At 49.9% G+C, this 21957-nt stretch overlaps 1 protein-coding gene across 2 annotated transcripts in view; it reads left to right on the top strand.

Moving 5' to 3' along the window:
- Positions 1-21957, top strand: part of LOC116971526 (N(4)-(beta-N-acetylglucosaminyl)-L-asparaginase-like) — a 65016-nt gene that overhangs the window by 30608 nt on the left and 12451 nt on the right. Inside the window, exon 9 of one of the 2 annotated variants that reach the window (XM_033018758.1) lies at positions 7118-7558. The exons of the other annotated variant lie outside the window; for it this stretch is intronic. Coding sequence (XP_032874649.1) covers positions 7118-7212 — 95 coding nt within the window. The 3' untranslated portion in view covers positions 7213-7558. Of the gene's footprint in view, positions 1-7117; positions 7559-21957 lie in introns of those variants that run through there. 2 annotated transcript variants of the gene reach the window in all.

The raw sequence follows: 21957 nt of genomic DNA, 5'->3' as shown, positions 1-21957 counted from the left end.
ACAGAACCAAAGTAGTTATTCAATTCGTCTGCCATGTCCTTATTCCCCATGATCAAATCACCTGTTTCTGACAGCAAGGGACCTACATTTGTTTTAACTAATCTTTTCCTCTTCACATATCTATAAAAACTTTTGCAGTCAGTTTTTATGTTCCCTGCCAGTTTTTTTTCATAATCTATTTTCCCTTTCCTAATTAAGCCCTTTGTCCTCCTCTGCTGGAATTTCTCCCAGTCCTCAGGTAGGCTGCTTTTTCTGGCTAATTTGTATGCTTCATCTTTTGTTTTGATGCTATCCCTGATTTCCCTTGTTATCCACGGATGCACTACCTTCCCTGATTTATTCTTTTGCCAAACTGGGATGAACAATTGTTGTAGTTCATCCATGCAGTCTTTAAATGCCTTCCATTGCATATCCACCGTCAACCCATTAAGAATCAATTGCCAGTCTATCTTGGCCAATTCACGTCTTATACCCTCAAAGTTACCTTTCTTTAAGTTCAGGACCCTTGTTTCTGAATTAACAATGTCACTCTCCATCCTAATGAAGAACTCAACCATATTATCGTCACTCTTGCCCAAGGGGCCACGCACAACAAGACTGCTAACTAACCCTTCCTCATTACTCAATACCCAATCTAGAATAGCCTGCTCTCTCGTTGGTTCCTCTACATGTTGGTTTAGAAAACTATCCCGCATACATTCCAAGAAATCCTCTTCCTCAACATCCTTGCCAATTTGATTCACCCAATCTATATGTAGATTGAAGTCACCCTTATAACTGTTTTACCTTTGTTGCATGCATTTCTAATTTCCTGTTTGATGCCATCCCCAACTCCGCTACTACTGTTAGGTGGCCTGTACACAACTCCCACTAGCGTTTTCTGCCCCTTAGTGTTTCGCAGCTCTACCCATATCTATTCCACATCATCTAAGCGAATGTCCTTCCTTTCTATTGCGTCAATCTGCTCTCTAACCAGCAACGCTACCCCACCTCCTTTCCCTTTCTGTCTATCCCTCCTGAATATTGAATATCGCTGGATGTTCAGCTCCCAGCCTTGGTCACCCTGGAGCCATGTCTCCGTGATCCCAACTATATCATAGTCATTAATAGCTATCTGCACATTCAACTCATCCACCTTATTACGAATGCTCCTTACATTGAGACACAAAGCCTTCAGGCTTGTTTGTACAACACTCTTACCCCTTATACAATTATGTTGAAAAGTGGCCCTTTTTGATTTTTGCCCTGGATTTGTCTGCCTGCCACTTTTACTTTTCACTTTGCTACCTATTGCTTCTACCCTCATTTTACACCCCTCTGTCTCTCCGCTCACACATTTAAGAAACTCTTTCCCTTTAACTCCATCCTCAACTATCCCATTTGACACCCCACCCCCCCTTATTCAGTTTAAAACCACCCGTGTAGCAGTGGCAAACCTGCCTGCCAGAATGCTGGTCCCCCACCTGTTAAGATGCAATCTGTCCCTTTTGTACAGTTCCCCCATACTCCAAAACAGATCCCAGTGATCTAAGAATCTAAATCCCTGCCCCGTGCACCAGTTCCTCAGCCACACATTCAGGATCCCGTATCTCCCTGTTCCTGCTCTCGCCAGCATGAGGAACTGGAAGCAAACCGGAGATAACAACTCTGGAAGTCCTGCTTTTCAGCATTTTTCCGAGCTCTCTAAAGTCACGCTGCAGAATATTCATCCCCTTCTTTCCGACATCGTTTGTGCCGACATGCACTACCACTTCCGGCTGTTCACCTTCGCCCTTGAGGATTTTCTGCACTCTGTCTGTGACATCCTGGATCCTGGCACCAGGAAGGCAGCACACCATCCTCAAATCCCATCTGTTGCCGCAGAAACCCCTGTCCGTACCTCTCACAATGGAGTCTCCCACTACAATGGCATTGCCTGACTTTGGCCTTTTTGGTTTCGGCTCAACAGCCCTATTCGCATCGCAAGCCAGTCCGCCGCTCAGTGTATAAACGTCTTCTGTCCCGACAGCTTCTAAGTGGGTGAACCTGTTCACAAGAGGTACAACACCCAGGGACGTTGGCATTCCATGCTTCCCTCCCTTTCTCAATGTCTCCCAACTTCTCTCTTCCAGTACCTTAGGTGTAACAATCGTACTGTAGGACTTGTCGAGGAACGACTCCGTATCCCGGACGAACCTGAGGTCATCCACTTGCTTCTCCAGTTCCCTAACACGGTCCTTCAGGAGCTCTACCTGAATGCACTTGTCACATTTGTAGCAGCCAGAGGCACCAGCAGTGTCCTTGACCTCCCACATACGGCAAACATCACACTGAATCAGCTTGCTTGACATCTCCTTCTTTCGTCTCTTCCTCTGCAGTGTTTTGCGTAGCCTCCTCTCCTCAGCCTCCTCGCCGAAGACTCTCGAGCCAAAGACTCTCGAGCCAAAGACTCACGCTTTTTTCACAGGGCACTTCCCTCACAAGGCCGCTCCCTAAGAGCCGTCTTGCTTATATTGACTGATAAATTGCCTAATTTACCAATTTACAAACCAAATTCCTCAATTTTCAACTGTTTTCCCCGCTCTGACTCACTTCTCTCCTCCCACTTGGGCAAGAGCCAATCAGTGTTTTCTCTTGCTTAGCTTCTCCTGCTGTTGCTTCCAAATCTACAGCAGCTCTGAGTAAAGTCTGCCTTTGTTTGCCTCTCCTTTTCAACGGTTTTCACCCCTCTGACTCACTTCTCTCCTCCCACTTGGGCTAGAGCCAATCAGTGTTTTCTCTTGCTTAACTTCTCCTGCTGTTGCTTCCAAATCTACAGCAGCTCTGAGATCCTCATCCTGGATCAGTCCAATCAGGGTTGTGTCATCCGCAAACTTGAGAAGCTTGACAGAGGTGTCTGCGGAAGTGCAGTCATCGGTGTGGCGAGAGTAGAGGAGAGGGGAGAGGACGCATCTTGCGGTGCTCCTATGCTGAGCGTTTGCGGGTCCGAGATATGCTTTCCCGTCTCACATGCTGCTTCCTGTCAGTCAGAAAGCTGGTGATCCACCGACAGAGGGGTTCAGGCACAGTCAACTCAGAAAGTTTAGAGCGTAGTAGCTCTGGCACAATGGTGTTGAATGCAGAGCTAAAATCAACAAACAAAATCCTTGCATAGGTCCCCTGGCGGTCTAGGTGCTGGAGGATGAAGTGTAGGCCCAGATTGACTGCATCATCCACAGATCATTTGGCCAAATATGCAAAATGCAGAGGGTCCAGCAGAAGGATTGTGAAAATTTTCAGCTTGGCCAGCACAAGCCTTTCAGCGCTCTCCATGACTACAGAGGTCAGTGCAACAGGCCTGTAGTCATTAAGACCAGTAATCCTTACCTTTTTGGGTACAGGGACAATAGTGGGGACTTTGAAGCAGGCACGGACAGTGCATCTTTGCAGGTACTGGTTAAAAATGAGTAATTGGGTGTGAAGTGTTGGTGGGGGTGGGAAAGGGTCCACTCTTTTCATTACTGGAGTCTTGCCTTAAGTAGGTGTGAGGTGGTGAATGGGAAGGAGAGTGTGCAGGGTCCATTCTTTGCAGACTGGGGTCTGGCTGTGTTTGTTGGGGAGGGGGTACCAGGGTTACGTTTCTGATTTTCAAACCTGCAGCAAAACTCATTCAGGTTGTTCGTCAGCTGACGATTGTCCAAAGAGCGGGGGGGGGAGCTTTCCTCTTATAGCTGGTGATTTCTTGCATGCCCTTCCAAACTGAAGAAGAGTCACTAGCTGAGAACTTGCTCCTCAACTTCTCAGAGTACCTTACCTTGGCAGCTCTGATTCCTCTTCTCAGCTCTTTATCAATTAGCCTATCTTTTAACTCTAACGATTAGGCTATCGGGATGACGCATATTTGCCCCCCCCCCCCCCATCTCGAAATGGAAATGTTACATCTGTATATAATGATCCCATTTAAATGTATATTTATGTCACAAACTATGAAATTCATATTTTTGAGTATTATTATCAAGGAAAAGAAAGCAGTTCCAATTGTTTGATATTATTTGATATTGTTTAAAATTATTCATATGGAGGAGAAAATATAATAGCTCTAAAACCTACCTTAATTTTGCAATCTCACTAAAGATAATCCCTCTTTCCCTTCCCCCATCCCCATCTCTCTCTCCCCTCCCTTCCCCTATCTCTCTCCCCCTCCCACATTCTCCCCCTCTTTCTGGCGGGGGAGGACGAAGATGAAGGTGGCGTGGGCCCAGCGGGGGTGGTGTGGGCCCAGTGGGGGTGGCTTGGGCCCAGTGGGGTTGGCTGGGGCCCAGTGGGGTTGGCTTGGGCCCAGCGGGGGTGGTGTGGGCCCAGCGGGGGTGGCTTAGTCCCAGCAGGGGTGGCTTGGACCCAGAGGGGGTGGCGTGGGCCCAGCGGAGGTCAGCGGGGTGGCGTGGGTCCAGCGGGGGTGGCGTGGGCCAGCAGGGGTGGCGTGGGCCCAGCGGGGATGGCGTGGGGGGAAGATGGCTTGGGCCCCGGTGGCGGGGGGAGGCAAGGGGAACGGGCCCCGCTGCAGCGGCAACTGGTGTTGGGGTTACAGCCGCTGGGTTCAGATTCAGCCACTCCCGCCTGGCGACGCGAGGACGGTCTCCTGGTCGCCAGGCAAGCCATTGGTGAGGCTCCGACGCCGCGGATGGAGGCACGTGACCGGGCGGGCAGACACCGCACCCCCCCGGGCCCAGAGAAATGGGCACTCCCTTATCCCGCGGGCCAGATTTTTTTCCCCCCGAAATTATTATTTATTTATTTTTCACTCGGGATTTTTTCTTACTCTGGGGGAAAAAAGGGGGGTGCGGTCGCACCCAATGCACCCCCCTTCGGACGGCAATGCATAAGCTAAGGATTGAGGAGCACTTCAACAACAACTCCGACACCCGATGCATGTGGCAAGGCATCCAGGCCATCACAGACTATAGACCCACCAACACCACCCCCACATCCAGCGACGCCTCCTTCATTGAGGAGCTTAACCACTTTTATGGCCGCTTTGACAGGGACAATCTAGAGATCAAGGCGGTGCTCCCTGCCGATCACCAGCCCCTCACACTCACCCCCTACGACGTGTACGTGGCACTGAGCAGGATTAATGCACGTAAGGCTGCTGGCCCTGACGGCATCCCCGGGCGCGTCCTCAGGGCCTGTGCTGCGCAGCTGACAGACGTCTGGACTGACATCTTCAACCTGTCACTTGCCCAAGCAGTTGGCCCCACGTGCCTTAAAGCCACCTCCATCGTGCTGGTGCCAAAACACTCCACTGCGGCATGCCTCAACGACTTCCGCCCAGTTGCACTTACTCCCATCATCACCAAGTGCTTCGAGAGGCTGGTCCTGGCACACCTCAAAGGCTGCCTACCCCCCACATTGGATCCCTATCAGTTCGGCTACAGCAAGAACAGGAGTACGGAGGATGCCATCTCAACGGCACTTCACTCCGCCCTCTCCCACCTCGACAACAGAGACACTTATGTAAGAATGCTGTTCATTGATTACAGCTCAGCATTCAACACCATTATCCCCTCTAAACTGATCGCCAAACTCGGTGACCTGGGCATCGACCCCTCTCTCTGCAACTGGATACTGGACTTTCTAACCAACAGACCCCAGTCTGTTAGGTTAGACAAGCACACCTCTTCAACCCTCACCCTGAACACCGGCGTTCCACAGGGCTGTGTGCTGAACCCCCTCCTCTACTCCCTCTTCACCTACGACTGCACACCTGTACATGGTACTAACACCATCATCAAGTATGCAGATGATACAACGGTGATTGGCCTCATCAGCAACAACGATGAACGGCCTATAGGGAGGAGGTCCAGCTCCTAGCAGCATGGTGCGCTGACAACAACTGGGCCCTTAATTCCAAGAAGACCAAGGAGCTCATTGTAGACGCCAGAAAGTCTAGGGGCGGCACACACACCCCCATCCACATTAACGGGACAGAGGTGGAACGTGTTTCCAGCTTCAGGTTCCTGGGGGTCAACATCTCCGATGACCTCTCTTGGACCCACAATACCTCAACTCTGGTCAAGAAGGCTCACCAGCGTCTCTTCTTCCTGAGGAGACTAAGGAAGGTCCATCTGTCTCCTCAGATCCTGGTGAACTTCTACCGCTGCACCATCGAAAGCATCCTTACCAACTGTATCACAGTATGGTATGGCAACTGCTCTGTCTCCGACCGGAAAGCACTGCAGAGAGTGGTGAAAATTGCCCAACGCATCACCGGTTCCTCACTCCCCTCCATTGAGTCTGTCCAAAGCAAGCGATGTCTGTGAAGGGCGCTCAGCATCGTCAAGGACTGCTCTCACCCCAACCACAGACTGTTTACCCTCCTACCATCCGGGAGGCGCTACAGGTCTCTCCGTTGCCGGTCCAGCAGGTCCAGGAACAGCTTCTTCCCTGCAGCTGTTACATTACTCAACACTGTACCTCGGTGATTGCCAATCACCCCCCCCTCCCCGACACTCCTCCACCAGGAAAAATAATAATTGGACTACTATGTCTGTATGCACGTAAATATATTTATTTATTGCTCATATTCTATGTCGCTCTTCCAGGGAGATGCTAACCACATTTCGTTGTCTCTGTACTGTACACTGCACAATGACAATAAAGTTTGAATCTTGAATCTTGAACAGTACCCCCAGCTTATGGAAGGACGATTTAAAAGCTTGAGTCTGGTGTTGCGCACTTTCAAGCTTCTATACCACGGACAGGAGTCGAGAGAAGAGAGGGAGAAGAGGAGTGAACAGAGTGGGATAAATATAGAAACATAGACAATATGTGCAGGAGGAGGCCATTCGGCCCTTCGAATCTTTGTTGTTTTTTTAACATAATATAAGGGAAAATGAACACATCTGAAAATGCATGCGCATGCATACCTGACAGTCAACTTTATTAAAAGGTCAACCACCTGAAACTGTTTCACTCCCTCGCACTGATGCTGGTTGATCTAAGTTTACCAACACTTCATGCTTTACTTTTAGTATGGCATAAAACGGAGAATAATTCATCAAGAAATACGTAACAATCAAAACACTGAATAATTTTCACAATAATTAAGCTGATGCACTATGTTACTCTCACTTCCTGTAATTCTTCTTCTCTCTTTCAGGGGTTGCATGCAGTAAATCTCCAAATTTGACTCAGTTTCATTTTATGATTTTCAATCCTTCAACAGCTTCAGAAAAGATAGTCGATTGCATTTAAACTTGTTGCCATCCATCCGTCATTTTCTAAAGACCTCATCAGCTTGTGAAATTCAAACTGTCTTATGAACCGAAGTGATAATTAAAAGAGTTATTCTGTTAATTTTCAGAGTTGTGCTTTATGTACAAGCAGGTTAAACTATTAAGATTTCAGAAACATTTACTGGGCTAGTTGCCAGTACCGCAGGCTATACACTATATACATGAAGCAAAGTGGTCTCATGTTTCTAGAGTCATACAACAGAGACATAGGCCCTTCAGTCCTGCTCATCAAAGCTGAACAAGATATCTCAACTAAGTTAGTCCCATTTGACCACATATGGCCCATATCTTTCTATTCCTTTCCTATCCATGTACCTGTTCAAAGATCTTTTAACTATTGTTATTGTCCCTGCCTCAACTGCCTCCTCTGGCAGCTCGTTCCATATACCTTCATCCTCTCACCGAGATCGCCAGTGGTGGAGCTCCATCCAGCTTCGGAAGCCACGGTCTCGGGTAAGGAAGCAGCCATTCCAGGTTTCCCAAGCAGCTGAGAGGATTCTCCCGACGCCAGTGCACCATCATCCGGCGAGAAGGACCTGGAACATCGGGCCTCCGTAAAGGTGACTGTGGAGGCCTCAGTAGGACACGGGGATGGGGACTGGACTTTGTGCCTTCCCTCATAATGGGAACCATTGTGGGGGGATGTTTTTATGTTTAAATTTCTTTATTATTGTTATGTTGTCTTCTTTTTAATGTGTTGCAATGGCAATGCGCATTTCACTACACCAATTGGTGTATGTGACATATAAAGAACCTTTGAAAAAGCTACATCTCAGGTTCCTATTAAATCTTTCCATTTAATCTTAAACCTATGTCCTCTGGTTCTTGATTACTCTACTCTGGGTAGAAGACTTTCATTGTAAATCTTCTCTGCACCCTTTCCAGCTTAACAAAATGCTTCCTATAATGGGGTGATCAAAACTGAACACAATACTCTAAATGTGGCCTCACCAATGTCTTGTACAACTTTTTGAACTTGATCTCCCATCTCTGACTGTTGTCCAACCATCAAAAAAACCCTCTTCACATATTACCTGCCAGGCTATGTCTGCCATACTTGTGCCTTCTAGTCTTTGATATTTCCAAACTGGGAAAAATGGTGCTATTGTCCACCTGATCTATGACTTTCCAATGTTTAAATACATCTATCAGGTCTCTCTTCAACCTCCAAAGTTCCAGAGTAAATAATCCAACTTTGTCCAACATTTCCATACAGCTAGTAGCCTCGAAGACAGGCATTATTCTGGTTAACCTTCTCAGCACCCCCTACCAAAGCCTCCACATCCTTTCTGTAATGTGGTGAATAAAGCTGTAAAATACCATACAATAGATATTTATCCCAGGAGGGAAATTGGTCTACCAACAGTCATAAGGCACAAGACACATGAATCGAGTGGAAAGTCCAGGAGTGGGGATGTGTAGATTGGGGAGGCGGCTGGGGGGGGGGGGGGGGGGGGGGGAGGGGGGGGGGGGGAGGGGGAGTAAGTCTCAGTCTACCCCCCAACAGGAGGAGTTGATAGCCACAGAGAGAAGGATCTCCTGTGGCGTTTTGTGCTGCATCTTGGTGGAACCAGTCTGTTGCTGAAGGTGCTCCTCAGGTTGGCCAGTGTGTCATGGAGGGGGTGTTGTCCAAGATGCTCCGCAGTTTGAGGAGTATCCTCCCCTCCAAGACCATCTCCAGTGACTCCAACTCCACCCCCAGGACGGAGCCAGCCTTCCTGATGAGCTTGTTAATTCTGTTGGAGTTCACTATCTTCGCCCTGCTGCCCCAGCACACGATAGTGAAGAAGATGGCACTGGCCACCACCGATCGATAGAACATCTGCAACATCTTACCACAGATGTTGATAGAACGGAGCCTCCTCAGAAAGTACAGATAGCTCTGTCCCTTCTTATACAGTGCCTCAGCATTCCTGGACCAGTCCAGTTTACAATCCAAGTAAACTCCAAGGTACTTGTACTCCTTGCTAAACTGCACATCCACACTCTTGATAGAGACGGGACTGGGATGTTCCTCTCTTCCTAAAGTCCACCCCTAACTCCTTAGAGTTGTCGGTGTTGAGCTGCAGGTGATTCAGCCCGCACCACTCAACAAAGTCGGGCGAGGACAAAGGGGGATCTGGTGCAGATAATGTGTATATTTTGTAACTTTGTCAGCATCCTTATGTGAAGACTTGCATACCTTGGGTATGCAAGCAAAGAATTCCACTGTGACTTGTCACATGTGACAATAAAGTATTCATTCATTCAGTCGTTGACTACACCTCTGTATTAAGCTTCCCTCACTGATGCAGCCCATAACTGCAAAGTCATCCAAAAACTTCTGCAGGTGGTAGGAATCCGAGTTGTACCTGAAGTCCAAGGTGTAGATGGTGAACAGGAAGGGAGAGGACCATCACCCTGTGTGGCCCCTGTGTTGCTCACTACTGTGTACAGGGCCCAGGTGAGACCGCACCTGGAATATTGTGTGCAGTTCTGGTCCTCTAATTTGAGGAAGGACATTCTTGCTATTGAGGGAGTGCAGCGTTGGTTCACCAGGTTAATTCCCGGGATGGCGGGACTGTAATATGCTGAGAGAATGGAGCGGCTGGGTTTGTATACTCTGGAATTTAGAATGATGGGAAGGGATCTTATTGAAACACATTATTATAGGTTTGGACACGCTAGAGGCAGGAAACATGTTCCCAATGTTGGGAGAGTCCAGAACCAGGGGCCACAGTTTAAGAATATGGGGTAAGTCATTTAGAACAGAGATGAGGAAACACTTTTTCACACAGAGAATTGTGAGTCTTTGGAATTCTCTGCCTCAAAGGGCAGTGGAGGCCGGTTCTCTGGATTATTATTTAAAGAGAGAGCTAGATAGACCTCTTAAAGATAGCGGAGTTAGGGGATATGCGGAGAAGGCAGGAATGGAGTACTGATTGTGGATGATCATCCATGATTACATTGAAAGATGGTGCTGGCTCAAGGGACCGAATGGCCTACTCCTGCAGCTATTGTCTGTTGAAGGAGTGCAGTGTAGGTTCACGAGGTTAATTCATGGGATGGCAGGACTGAAATATGATAGAAGGTATATGCTTATATCGACTGGAATTTAGAAGGATGAGAGGTAATCTTATAGAAATATAAAATTCTTATGGGATTGGACAGGCACAATGCAGTAAAAATGTTCCCGATGTTGGGGGAGTCCAGAACCAGAGATAACATTTTAAGAATAAGGGGTAGGCCATTTAGGTCTGAGATGAGGTAAAACTTTTTCACCCTGAGAGTTGTGAATCTGTAGAATTCTCTGTCATGGAAGGCAGTGGAGGCTAATTCACTGGAAGTTTTCAAGAGAGTTAGAAACAGCTCTTTGGGCTAACGGAATCCAGGGATATGGGGAAAAAGCAGGAACGAGGTACCGATTTTGGATGATCAGCCAAGATCATATTGAATGGTGGTGCAGCCTCGAAGAGCCGAACGGCCTTCGAGGCTGCACCTATTCCTGCACCTATTTTCAATGTTTCTACCATGTCTGATACAAAGTTCTGTAGCCTGAAATACTGTGGTCATCAAAAGTCAGGTAGTTGGTGATCCAGGACACCAATGGAGCATCCACCCGCATCTTCGACAGTTTGCTCCCTAGCAGTGCAGGATGGTAAAAGCTCTGGAGAAGTAAAAAAAAAAGACTCTCACAGTGCTTCCCAGCTTATCCAGGTGAGAATAGGAACAATGGAACAGGTGGATGGTGGCACCCTCAACCCCCATCTTTGTTTGGTAAGGGAACTGCAGGGGGTCCAGGTTTCAATATACCCGTAAATCCTCTCCTGACCAATATACAATGCCCTTACTATTAAGGAAACATATCTTAACCTTAGTTGTGTTTATTTATAGACACAACATGGAAATAGGCCCTTTGGCCCACGAGTCCACACCGACCACTGATCCCATTCACACTAGTCCTATGTTATTCCACTTTCATATCCACTCCCTACACATTAGGGGCAACTTACAAAGGCCAATTAACCTACAAACCTGCACGTATTTGGAATATGAGAGGACAATTACCATCGCCCGCCGGGGGCTTTGACTCTGACATCTGGAGGGGAATGGGGAGTGCAGGGGAGAGATAAGTCTTTGCCTTCCATCACAGCGAGGAGGAGATGCGCTGTGATGGATGTCTGTAAATTGTGTTGTGTCTTGGGTCTTCTTTCTTGTGTGTATGACTGCAGAAACAACATTTCATTTGAACCTCTATGAGGTTCAAATGACAAATAAATTGTATTGTATTGTATTGTAAACTAGAGCAACGAGAGGAAATCAATGTGATCACAGGGAGAATATGCAAACACCTGCCTCAACTACCTCCACTGGCAGCTCATTCCATATACAACCACCACCCTTTATGTGAAAAATTTGCCCCTCAGGTTCCTTTTAAATCTTGTGGAAACAAGAAACTGCAAATGCTGGTGTACAAAAAGACTGTCCATATTCTGCAGATTTTCTGCCTGACCCACTGAGTTACAGTCTGACTCACTGAGTTACTGCCTGACCCACAGAGTTACTGCCTGACCCACTGAGTTACAGTCTGACCCACTGAGTTACTGCCTGACCCACTGTGTTACTGTCTGACCCACTGAGTCACTGTCTGACCCACTGAGTTACTGTCTGACCCACTGAGTTACAGTCTGACCCACTGAGTTACAGTCTGACCCACTGAGTTACTGTCTGACCCACTGAGTCACTGTCTGACCCACTGAGTTACTGTCTGACCCACTGAGTTACAGTCTGACCCACTGAGTTACAGTCTGACCCACTGAGTTACTGTCTGACCCACTGAGTTACTGTCTGACCCACTGAGTTACTGCCTGACCCACTGAGTTACTGCCTGACCCACTGAGTTACTGCCTGACCCACTGAGTTACTCTAGCGCTCTGTCTTTTTTTCCTGTTAAATCTTTCCCCTCTTAGGGGCGGCACGGTGGCGCAGCGGGTAGAGTAGTTGCCGTGTAGCGCCAGTAACCCGGGTTCAATCCTGACTGCGGGTGCTGTTGGTATGGAGTTTGTACGTTCTCCTTTGTGACCGTGTGGGTTTTCTCCTGCTGCTCCAGTTTCCTAGTGCTAGTGTACTTACTAGCGCAGGCTCGGTGGGCCGAAGGGCCAGTTTCCGCACTGTATCATTAAACTAAACTCTTATTTAAACCTATGCCCTTTGGTTCTTTATTCCCCTTCCCTGGGTAAAAGATTGGTCATTCAAGAGTGAAGTGTTTTATTGTCATATGTCCCACATGGAACAATTAACCCTATCTAATCCGATTATTGTACATTCATTCATCCGTGTGTTGTTACACTAACGAGCCTGCAAGGGGCAGCAAGTAAGAATGAGTGTTGCCGATGCACATGACAAGTAAACTCTCTTTACTTTTTTTTAATTATACAAAAATTAAAATATACAGAGTATTAACACAAAGGCTGCCTATGTTGACAGTTTACAAACAGACGGTCATCAAATTAATATAAGGCCAACTTTATCATCATACACTTGACCTCCCACGGTGACCAGCGTTCACGGACGGCCACCAGAGTTCCCGTGGACACCGCGTGTGTGTTCCCTCTCCAGGGACACGCGGGCACGGATGTAACCCCGGAGAAGGGGCCGGCAGTCCACCCCGGTGCAGCCGTCGACTACCCACTGCCTGGACCCCCGTATGGCCATCTTGGCCAGGTCCAGGAGCATACGGACATCCCCTCCCCCTCCCTCCCGACCTTCTCCCCTCTGTACCGGGTGCCCAAATATCAGGAGTGTGGGGCTAACATGCTAATACTTGAGGATCAGCCCCTTCAGATAGTCAAACTGGGGCTGCAACCTCTCACACTGCATGTACAAATGGAACACGGTCTCTTCCTCACTGCAGAAGTGACAGGCGGCGGACGTGTCAGTGAACCGGCTCAAGTACCTGTTACAGGCCACGGCTTTGTGCAATACTCTCCACCCCAGGTCCTCAATGTAAAGGTGGATTACTCCCTTATAGAGTGACCTCCACTGAGGACTACTCCGGCCGTCAGGTGGTGACACAGACCGTCGGGGCATGTCCGGATGGAAGACATGGGCGAGGAAATGCAGAGTGTGCAGAAGCAGCCTGCACAACACGTGCCTCTCCACGTCACAGAATGGAACGCTAGGCATCTCGGAAAGGCGGCTCATGTTGCATGGGGCCGGCTCTCGGGAAGGGACCCGGGCCGTAGGTCCTATGAGCAATTCCGACGGAGCGGGGGTAAGCTCGGCCGGAATCGCTCCACGCACACGATACCCACCGTGACAGGGTGAGGACTGGCCACCCTCGCAGCCACAACACCCCCCCCCCCCTCCCCCTGTGGAGCAGCGCCCTGGCTGAAGGTGACCAGATTCCTGACTTTAAGTAGATCTCGGTAAAAGCCGAGCAACTCCCGCCTAGCATGTCGACTGATGCCCGCTACCGGGAGCTGTGTGCCCTCCTGGATTCAGTGCCCCTGGCGGACAAAGTCCGTCACCAGCGCGTGCCCTCTAGGACACTCGGAATACATATACCTACGCAGGGTCCTGCGACGGAGAGCCGCCACCTGGGTTCGGATGCAAACCAGCGCCTGACCACCCTCCTCCAACGGGAGACTCAGAACCCCTGCAGAGACCCAGTGATTCCTTTCATCCCCAGAAGAAGTTCACCAACCTCCTTTGGATCATGGTGACAAATAAAGGGGACGGGACCAGAGTGGCCAGCCGGTGCCACAACATAGAGGCGTCCAGCTGGTTTACGACCAATGCTCTCCCCCGGTAAGAGAGCACGCCAAGGAGGCCTGACCAACGCCCTAGCCGGGCGACGACTTTCGCCTCCAGTTCGCTGGCCAAGCCCCCTCAGTGGGACTCAGTTAGACCCCTAGGTAGAGGAGGTGCGTGGTACTCCACGCAGAAGCTGTCATCTCCTCCGGCAGGGGGTCCACCTCCCACTGACCCACCAAGAGAACAGAACACTTCCCCCAGTTGATCCTGGCGGAGGATGCAGCCGAGAAAACCTGCTGGCACTCACGCATCCTATGCAAGTCAACAGGGTCGGTGATCATCAAAAGGACCGAGAGAACCACCTCCACCCCCGGCTCCGGTAAAGCCAGGCCTGCCAACCGCCTCCGGAGAAGGCACAGGAATGGCTCTACACAGAATGAATACAGCTGGCCGGACATGGGACATCCCTAACATAACCCCCTCCTACAGTTAATGGGGGCCATCAAAGAGCCATTGACCTTAACAAGGCATTCTGCAGCAGCGTACAAAAGCCGGACTCGGGCCACGAAGTGCGGTCCAAATCCAAACGCCTGCAGAATCCCAAGTATGTAGTCGTGATCCACCCTGCCAAACGCTTTCTCCTGGTCAAGGGAGAGAAAGGTGACTGACTGTCCAGCCCCCTGGGACAGATGGATCAGGTCCCGAACCAGATATTGTCCTGGATGGACCTGCCCGGTACTGTGTGTGACTGGTCTGGGTTGATCACTTGAGACAGCACGGGACCCAGGCAATTCGGCATTGCCCGTGCAAAGACTTTGTATTCAGAGACCGGACGCCAGTTCTTCAAAAAGCGGAGATCGCCCTTCTTGGGCAGCAGGACAACGATGGCCATGCGCCACGAGAAGGGCATCTCCCCGGTTGCTAGGCTCTCCCCCAGGATCGTCATATAGTCACCCGCCAGGACATCCCAGAAGGCTCTAAGAAACTCCACCGTCAGCCCAGCTAGTCCTGGAGACTTCCCCCCCCCCCCCCCCCCCCCGAGCTGATGCAGGGTAACAGTCAGCTCCTCCAGAGTTAAGGGATCATCGAGGGGCTCAGCCACCTCTTTTCACACTACGGGTAAGCCCTCCCACTGGACCCCCTGCGCATCCCCACTAGATGTACCCGCAGAGAACAGAGTCCTGTAGAAAGACCGAACCGAGGCACCAATGCTCTGGATCTGTGGCAGAGGCGCCATCATCCGCAAGCAACTCAACGAGCTGCCTGCGGGCTCCTTCCCACTTCTCCAGAGAGAAGAAAAAGGGGGAGGCACAGTCCAGATCGTGCAACATCTGGACTCGCGACCTCACATACGTGCCCCGGGACCTCCTAAGCTGCAAGTCCCTCAGCGCACTCTTCTTCTCCTGGTACTCCCGCCACTCACGCGATTCCCCACCAGTCCGATCCAGGCGAGACTCCGATTCGAGCAACTCGCTCTCAAACCATCTGATCTCGGAGTCCCGCCCCTCGGTTGACCCCCTCGCTTAGTCCTGGCAAAACAGACGGATGTAACCCATGTGCCACCACTGACTTAGGGAAAGGAAACGCCCCTCTCTCACTCCACTTCACATAGAACTTCCTGAATAAATCCCGGAATCGGCGATCCTCCAGCAGCTGGTTATTAAAATGCCAGTACGCGGACCTTGCCCGTGTGCACGCTGGGATGAAGTCCACTGGCACCAGGCAGTGGTCAGAGCACAGCACCGGCCGCATGGAAGCCGCCGAGACACAAGAGACATAGGCCTTGGAACCTACAAGCGGTCAATACGGGAACTACCACTCTCAAACCTGTACGAGAAGGCACTAGATTCAGGATGGAAATTCTGTCACGCATCGACCAGCTCAAAAGAGTCCACCAGCCAGAGCGATCTCTCGCCTCGAGGGTACAATTAAAATCTTCCCCAAGGAAAACACACTCTCCACGGTGGATGATATTCAACAACGTGGTCACCCCCCGGGTTAGGCGCATCTGCACCGATCTTGCGGGCGTAAATATTGATAAAGTGTAACGGCACGCCATTCCAGGCGCACGGCCAGATACAGCAACCTGCCTGGTACAACGTCCTGCACCTTGAGGATCTCCGGCTGGAAAGATGGGGCCAAAAGGAAAGCCACTCCACTCGAATCAGAGTGAAGATGGTTCATGTAATGTTAAAATTGTACAAGGCATTGGTGAGGCCAATTCTGGAGTATGGTGTACAATTTTGGTCGCCTAATTATAGGAAGGATGTCAACAAAATAGAGAGAGTACAGAGGAGATTTACTAGAATGTTGCCTGGATTTCAGCAACTAAGTTACAGAGAAAGGTTGAACAAGTTAGGGCTTTATTCTTTGGAGCGCAGAAGGTTAAGGGGGGACTTGATAGAGGTTTTTAAAATGATGAGAGGGATAGACAGAGTTGACGTGGAAAAGCTTTTCCCACTGAGAGTAGGGAAGATTCAAACAAGGGGACATGACTTGAGAATTAAGGGACTGAAGTTTAGGGGTAACATGAGGGGGAACTTCTTTACTCAGAGAGTGGTAGCTGTGTGGAATGAGCTTCCAGTGAAGGTGGTGGAGGCAGGTTCGTTTTTATCATTTAAAAATAAATTGGATAGTTATATGGATGGGAAAGGAATGGAGGGTTATGGTCTGAGCGCAGGTATATGGGACTAGGGGAGTTTATGTGTTCGGCACGGACTAGAAGGGTCGAGATGGCCTGTTTCCGTGCTGTAATTGTTAAATGGTTTATATGGTTTATATGTTGACCCCCCCTTCTCACTCCAGGAGCCAGGTGGGTTCATCACTAGCCACATTGTGTGTTTCCTGCAAGAAGCTCACCGCGTCCCGTCCCTGAGCACCGAGAGGTGGTGAAACCTACAGAGTGACCCCCCTGCCCCCATTGCTATTCAGGCTGGCGATAGTGAGCTTCATTTTGAATATACACTAGATCTTTTGCCAGCACCCGGTGACGTAGTGGAGCCGCCCCTAGCCTTCTGTGCTCTCTTTAGGCCTTTAAAAACACTTGGAACTGGCGCCTCTCATTTTTCATTGAGTTGACCCACCTCCTTCCCCTTCTCGTGAAGATGGCATAAATAGTATAGTATATCTTTATTGTCATTTTCCTGAGTACTCACATACCCAGAGGAAACAAAAAAATGTTGCTCAACCAGTGTCCATTCAGTGTGCAGTAAAAAATAAATAGAAATAAAAATACATATATCATGAACAAATTAAACACTCTACTCTCTACTAAACATCAACAGGCGTTTCGATCGGCAGCGGCACGACAGTGGCTCGGCTGCAGTGTGTCCAGGTTGGTGGTTGGTGCGCGATACTTTGGCAGGGGGCAAAGTCCGTTTATCAGTCTTATAGCCTGCGGGAAGAAGCTGAGGAGCATCCTGCTGGTTTTGCAGCTAATGCTCCTGTACCTCTTCCCAGATGGCAGGATGGAGAATATGTGATGCGATGGGTGGTAGGGGTCTTTGATGATGGAGATGGCTCTGCTGATACATCTCTATCAATGGACAGCATGGGTCTCGCCATTCCGACCAGCGGTCAGCAGCCAACTCCGCCTTATTCCGACTCACTCTGGAATCCTTTCCCAGACCTCAGCAAATCGAGACGGGCTGCGGGCATGGCAGTCCGTCAACTCACTGTCGACAGAGTCCGCTTCACCCCCTTCCCCGGACTCAATGTCCGAGTCTGAGTCCGGGCAGTTCCTACTCTGAGCCGCCTCGCTCACCCCTCCCTGTGAGGTGGGCGTGCCGGCCACATCACACGGTCCCTCCTCCGTCAGCATTAGTGACAGGGGCAGGTAGCGGTACCTCTGACTGCGACAAGCTGCCTGGTAAATGGCCAGTCTCCCGCACGCTCCCAACACCCTCTGTGACCGGATTGGGAACAATGAAGTCGGAGGAAATCTCCGGGGCTGGCAGTGAACAGACCTGTCTGGGGTCCAACCAGCGGACAATCCAAAATGACCCTGCCCTTCTCCGCACCCATGGTACCCACCCCAGCACCTTCACCCAGAGAGTCCCTGACCTCCACCACCAAGGGAATCACCTCACTGTGGCCTTCAGGGGCTGATGTTCCTGAAGTCTTCGGTGGTTCAGTGAGGTCCATTGAGGAAGCCTCTGCCTCCGCACTACCGTCTACCTGCTCAACCTCTCCAGTTTCCTGTTGGACCCTCGGGTCCTTAGGCTTCCCTGGGCTGGGCTCAGAGGCGAGCGCGAGTTGATCTACTGCCAGGGGTCCTGCTTGGAGGTGCTTCTTCTTTTTCTACGGTTTCATCCCCTCCTGACGCTCCCCGCCCTCATCCTCGTCCGCTCCACGCACTTTACCGGCATCCACCGCCACAGGTACAGGACATGGGGGTGGGGGGATAGGAGGAGGGGTGGGTGGGGGTAAGGGAGCATTGCCTTTCCGGGCCACTGTGGTAGAACTTGCAGCCCCAGATGGGCCACCAGTGCTTTCCCTGGGCCACCGTGGTAGAACTGGCAGCCCGGGTTCTAGGACAATTGCTATAAAAATGTCCCACTTCTTTGCAAGCATGACATCGCAATTGGCCCGAGTTCTAGAACACGCTATAGGAGAAACCATCCAATTCCACATTGAACCTCCCCTCCAGGTCCATCCCCTATGCCATCTGTGTATACACGCGGTGCTTAAAAGTATATATATGCCGCAGTCTGGGATCATCAAACCTGTACAACAGTTTTGTGAGCCCTGACCGTACCTCCCCCAACCTATTTGATTTAAATCTTTTTATTTGAATTTCACAGCAATTTGCATACATACAATGATAACAGACAGTGACAGTCAAGGCATAATTGTGCAACAGTATGCAAGCGACCCTCAAAGCCCTTACCCTTACCCACCTTCAACCCACCCGAATCAGGTCGGAACCAAACGGGGACAAACAACACTCACATACATACACATACACACAAATATGGTAAGATAAACGAAACAAAAAGTACTAAAAAAATAAATTTAAAAAATTTAAAAAAGGGGGTCACTAATAACAGTAAATAAGTAATTAAATAAATAAGTGTGGGGAGGGGGGGGGGGGTTAAGGGGAGAGCAGCTGCAGTAGAGCAGAACAATGGTGGGGAGCACTCAGTCCTCTTCCGAGTCCGGGGACAAGTTGAGAGAGTTAACAAGTTCCAAGAAAGGGTTCCATGTATCTAGGAATGCCTTGGTAGAGCCTTTGAGAGAGAACCTACGTTTTTCAAGCTTTAAATTGTAAAGCACCTCCTTAATCCAGCGGGTGTGTGTCGGGGGACAGGTGAGCCTCCAGTTAAGCAAGATCAGTCTCCGGGCTAACAAGGTTGTAAAAGCTAGAACCCGTTTCACCGCAACAGAGAGGTTGGTGTTGAGAGGGGTACCGAAAATGGCTGACAGTGGGTTTGGAGGAATAGTCTGGCCATAGGCTCTGCTTATCAAGTCAAAAGCATTCCTCCAAAAGGCTGCTAGCTTAGGGCAAGACCAAAACATATGGCTATGGTTGGCAGGAGATTGATTACATCTGTTGCAGGTGTCCCTAACAGCGGGGTAAATTCTAGATAATCTTGCATTTGTGTAGTGGACTTTGTGAAGGACTTTGCATTGGATTAGGCCATGACGGGCACATATGGAGGAAGAATGGGTCAAGTCCAAGGCAGAGTCCCATTGCTGGTCTGTTAGTTTCGTATTCAGCTCACCCTCCCACGCAGCTTTTAATGAGGTATGAGTTTTCAATATAACCGACCCTAACAAGTTATACAAAACAGAGATGCATTTCTTCCGGTTGGGATCTAGAGCTAAGATGGTATCGGTCAGGGTTTCAGGGGGGCGATTTGGGAAATGGGGGAATGTCTTCTTCACAAAATCCCTAATCTGGAAAAAACGAAAAAGGTGGGAGTTTGGGAGGCTATAGTTGGATGAGAGCTCCGCAAAAGACGAAAAGATGCCATCCTTGTATAGGTTTTTGATACTACTGATACCGTTGCTATGCCAGGTTTTGAATGCGTGGTCTGTACTTGAAGGTTTAAAGATGTGGTTTTTAAGCAGTGGGGTCAAGATGGAAGGGCCTTGTAAACCGAAGTTTTTCCTGAGTTGACTCCATATCTTGAGCGAGAGGGACGCAATTGGGCCTGCACCCACAGATGTTATAGGAAGGGGGAGTTGGGAGCATAGGACAGGCCGCAACGGGAGATGTGAACTCGCCTTTTCCATGTGTACCCAGGTCGGTAGGTGGTCGCAATCATAATTCATCCAATACAGGAGTTTTTGCAAGTTAGCTGCCCAATAGTATCGCCTAAAGTCAGGAAGTGCTAAACCGCCGTCACTCTTAGGAGACTGCAGTATCGCCTTTCGGATTCTAGCCGGTTTGCTACCCCATAAAAATTTAGATATTGTCCTTTATAATTTATCAAAAAAAGATTTAGTGATAAGTATAGGGACGTGCTGGAAAAGATACAGGAATTTGGGTAGGACGACCATCTTGACCAGATTTATCCGGCCCACGAGGGATAGCGGTAAAACTGACCAGCGGTCAAAATCTCTTTCAGCTTTCTCAACCAGAGGCAGAAAGTTTGTGCGGAACATGTCAGATAAGGGCCACCGTGGTAGAACTGGCAGCCCGGGTTCTAGGACAATTGCTATAAAAATGTCCCACTTCTTTGCAACATGACATCGCAATTGGCCCGAGTTCTAGAACACGCTATAGGAGAAACCATCCAATTCCACATTGAACCTCCCCTCCAGGTCCATCCCCTATGCCATCTGTGTATACACGCGGTGCTTAAAAGTATATATATGCCGCAGTCTGGGATCATCAAACCTGTACAACAGTTTTGTGAGCCCTGACCGTACCTCCCCCAGCCTATTTAGATGTGGGAGCAGGAGTTTATCTAGAATAAAAGTGGGAACATTGGACAAAATGACTGGCATCATGGGACCCCCTCATGGGTCCACTGCCATGAAATTCCCGCCCACCGTTACGCCCCTTTCCAGCACTAGAGCCACGACTGTTCGGTCTTTAGTAAACATACAAACTTCCCATTAACCACCGCGCCTGAGACCATGGCTTCCCTGCCAATAGTCTCATCCAGAGCATCTAGAATGGCCTGGAAGGACAGGTTGTTCTTCAAATACATTTTTACACCGTGTGTACGCCCCATCAACTCATGGGACTTAGTCTTGGAGGCTGCCAAATGTGTGGCAGCGGCATAACTCCGAGAGGACGCCATCTGAAGGGCGTGTCACAAAAACCAAAGAGTATCAGTTCTTCATAAATGTAAACCCGTCTTTCTGCTGTGCTGCACCTCCACACTTTGCAGCTGTCTTGTGAAGTTCTGTTTTGAAAAGCAACTTAAGCAAAGTTGGCCAAACAAGTGAAAACTTGACAATCCACCAGCCGCTTCCGCTCCTACGACGTTCCTATACTCTCGGCCTTTTGGAGCAGCGCCCGATCCAATTGAGCCCCACTAATCCGACAACTCGACCACTACGACACCTCCTCAACATCAGGCTGTCCCTCTCACCTCCTGCTGCCACGGGCCAACCCCGACTCGACGACCGCCCGCCCGCTCGCATCCTCGCTCAGGGTCCTCAGGTCGATCCCCGCCTGTGGCCTCCCTCCAGTCAATGTCCGCCGCCCAGCCACGCCTACGCAGTTGGGGGCTGTGCGTGAGTGGATAAGGCGGGGGATGGGGTTAAAGGATCAAATGAATAATATTAATATAATATCTAGGTGGGGGGTTAGTGTGTGTGTAGGGGGTGGTTAGTGTGTGTGACGCTGCAGGCCGTCCCCCCCCCCCCTCTCGCAACCGCGCGTTGAGGGGACGGGACCCAATCCAAGCCACTTCTGTCTCTCTCTTCATTTGGCAGCCCGGCCCTCCTCCACTCCCCCCCCCCCTCCAACTACGCTCGCACCACGCCTCCCGCAGCTCGACTCGCCCGCCCG

This window comes from Amblyraja radiata, chromosome 3, assembly GCF_010909765.2.
Source record: "Amblyraja radiata isolate CabotCenter1 chromosome 3, sAmbRad1.1.pri, whole genome shotgun sequence".
NCBI lineage: Eukaryota > Metazoa > Chordata > Chondrichthyes > Rajiformes > Rajidae > Amblyraja > Amblyraja radiata.
Note: the sequence above shows the minus strand (reverse complement) of the source record. Positions and strands in the feature narration are given on the sequence as shown.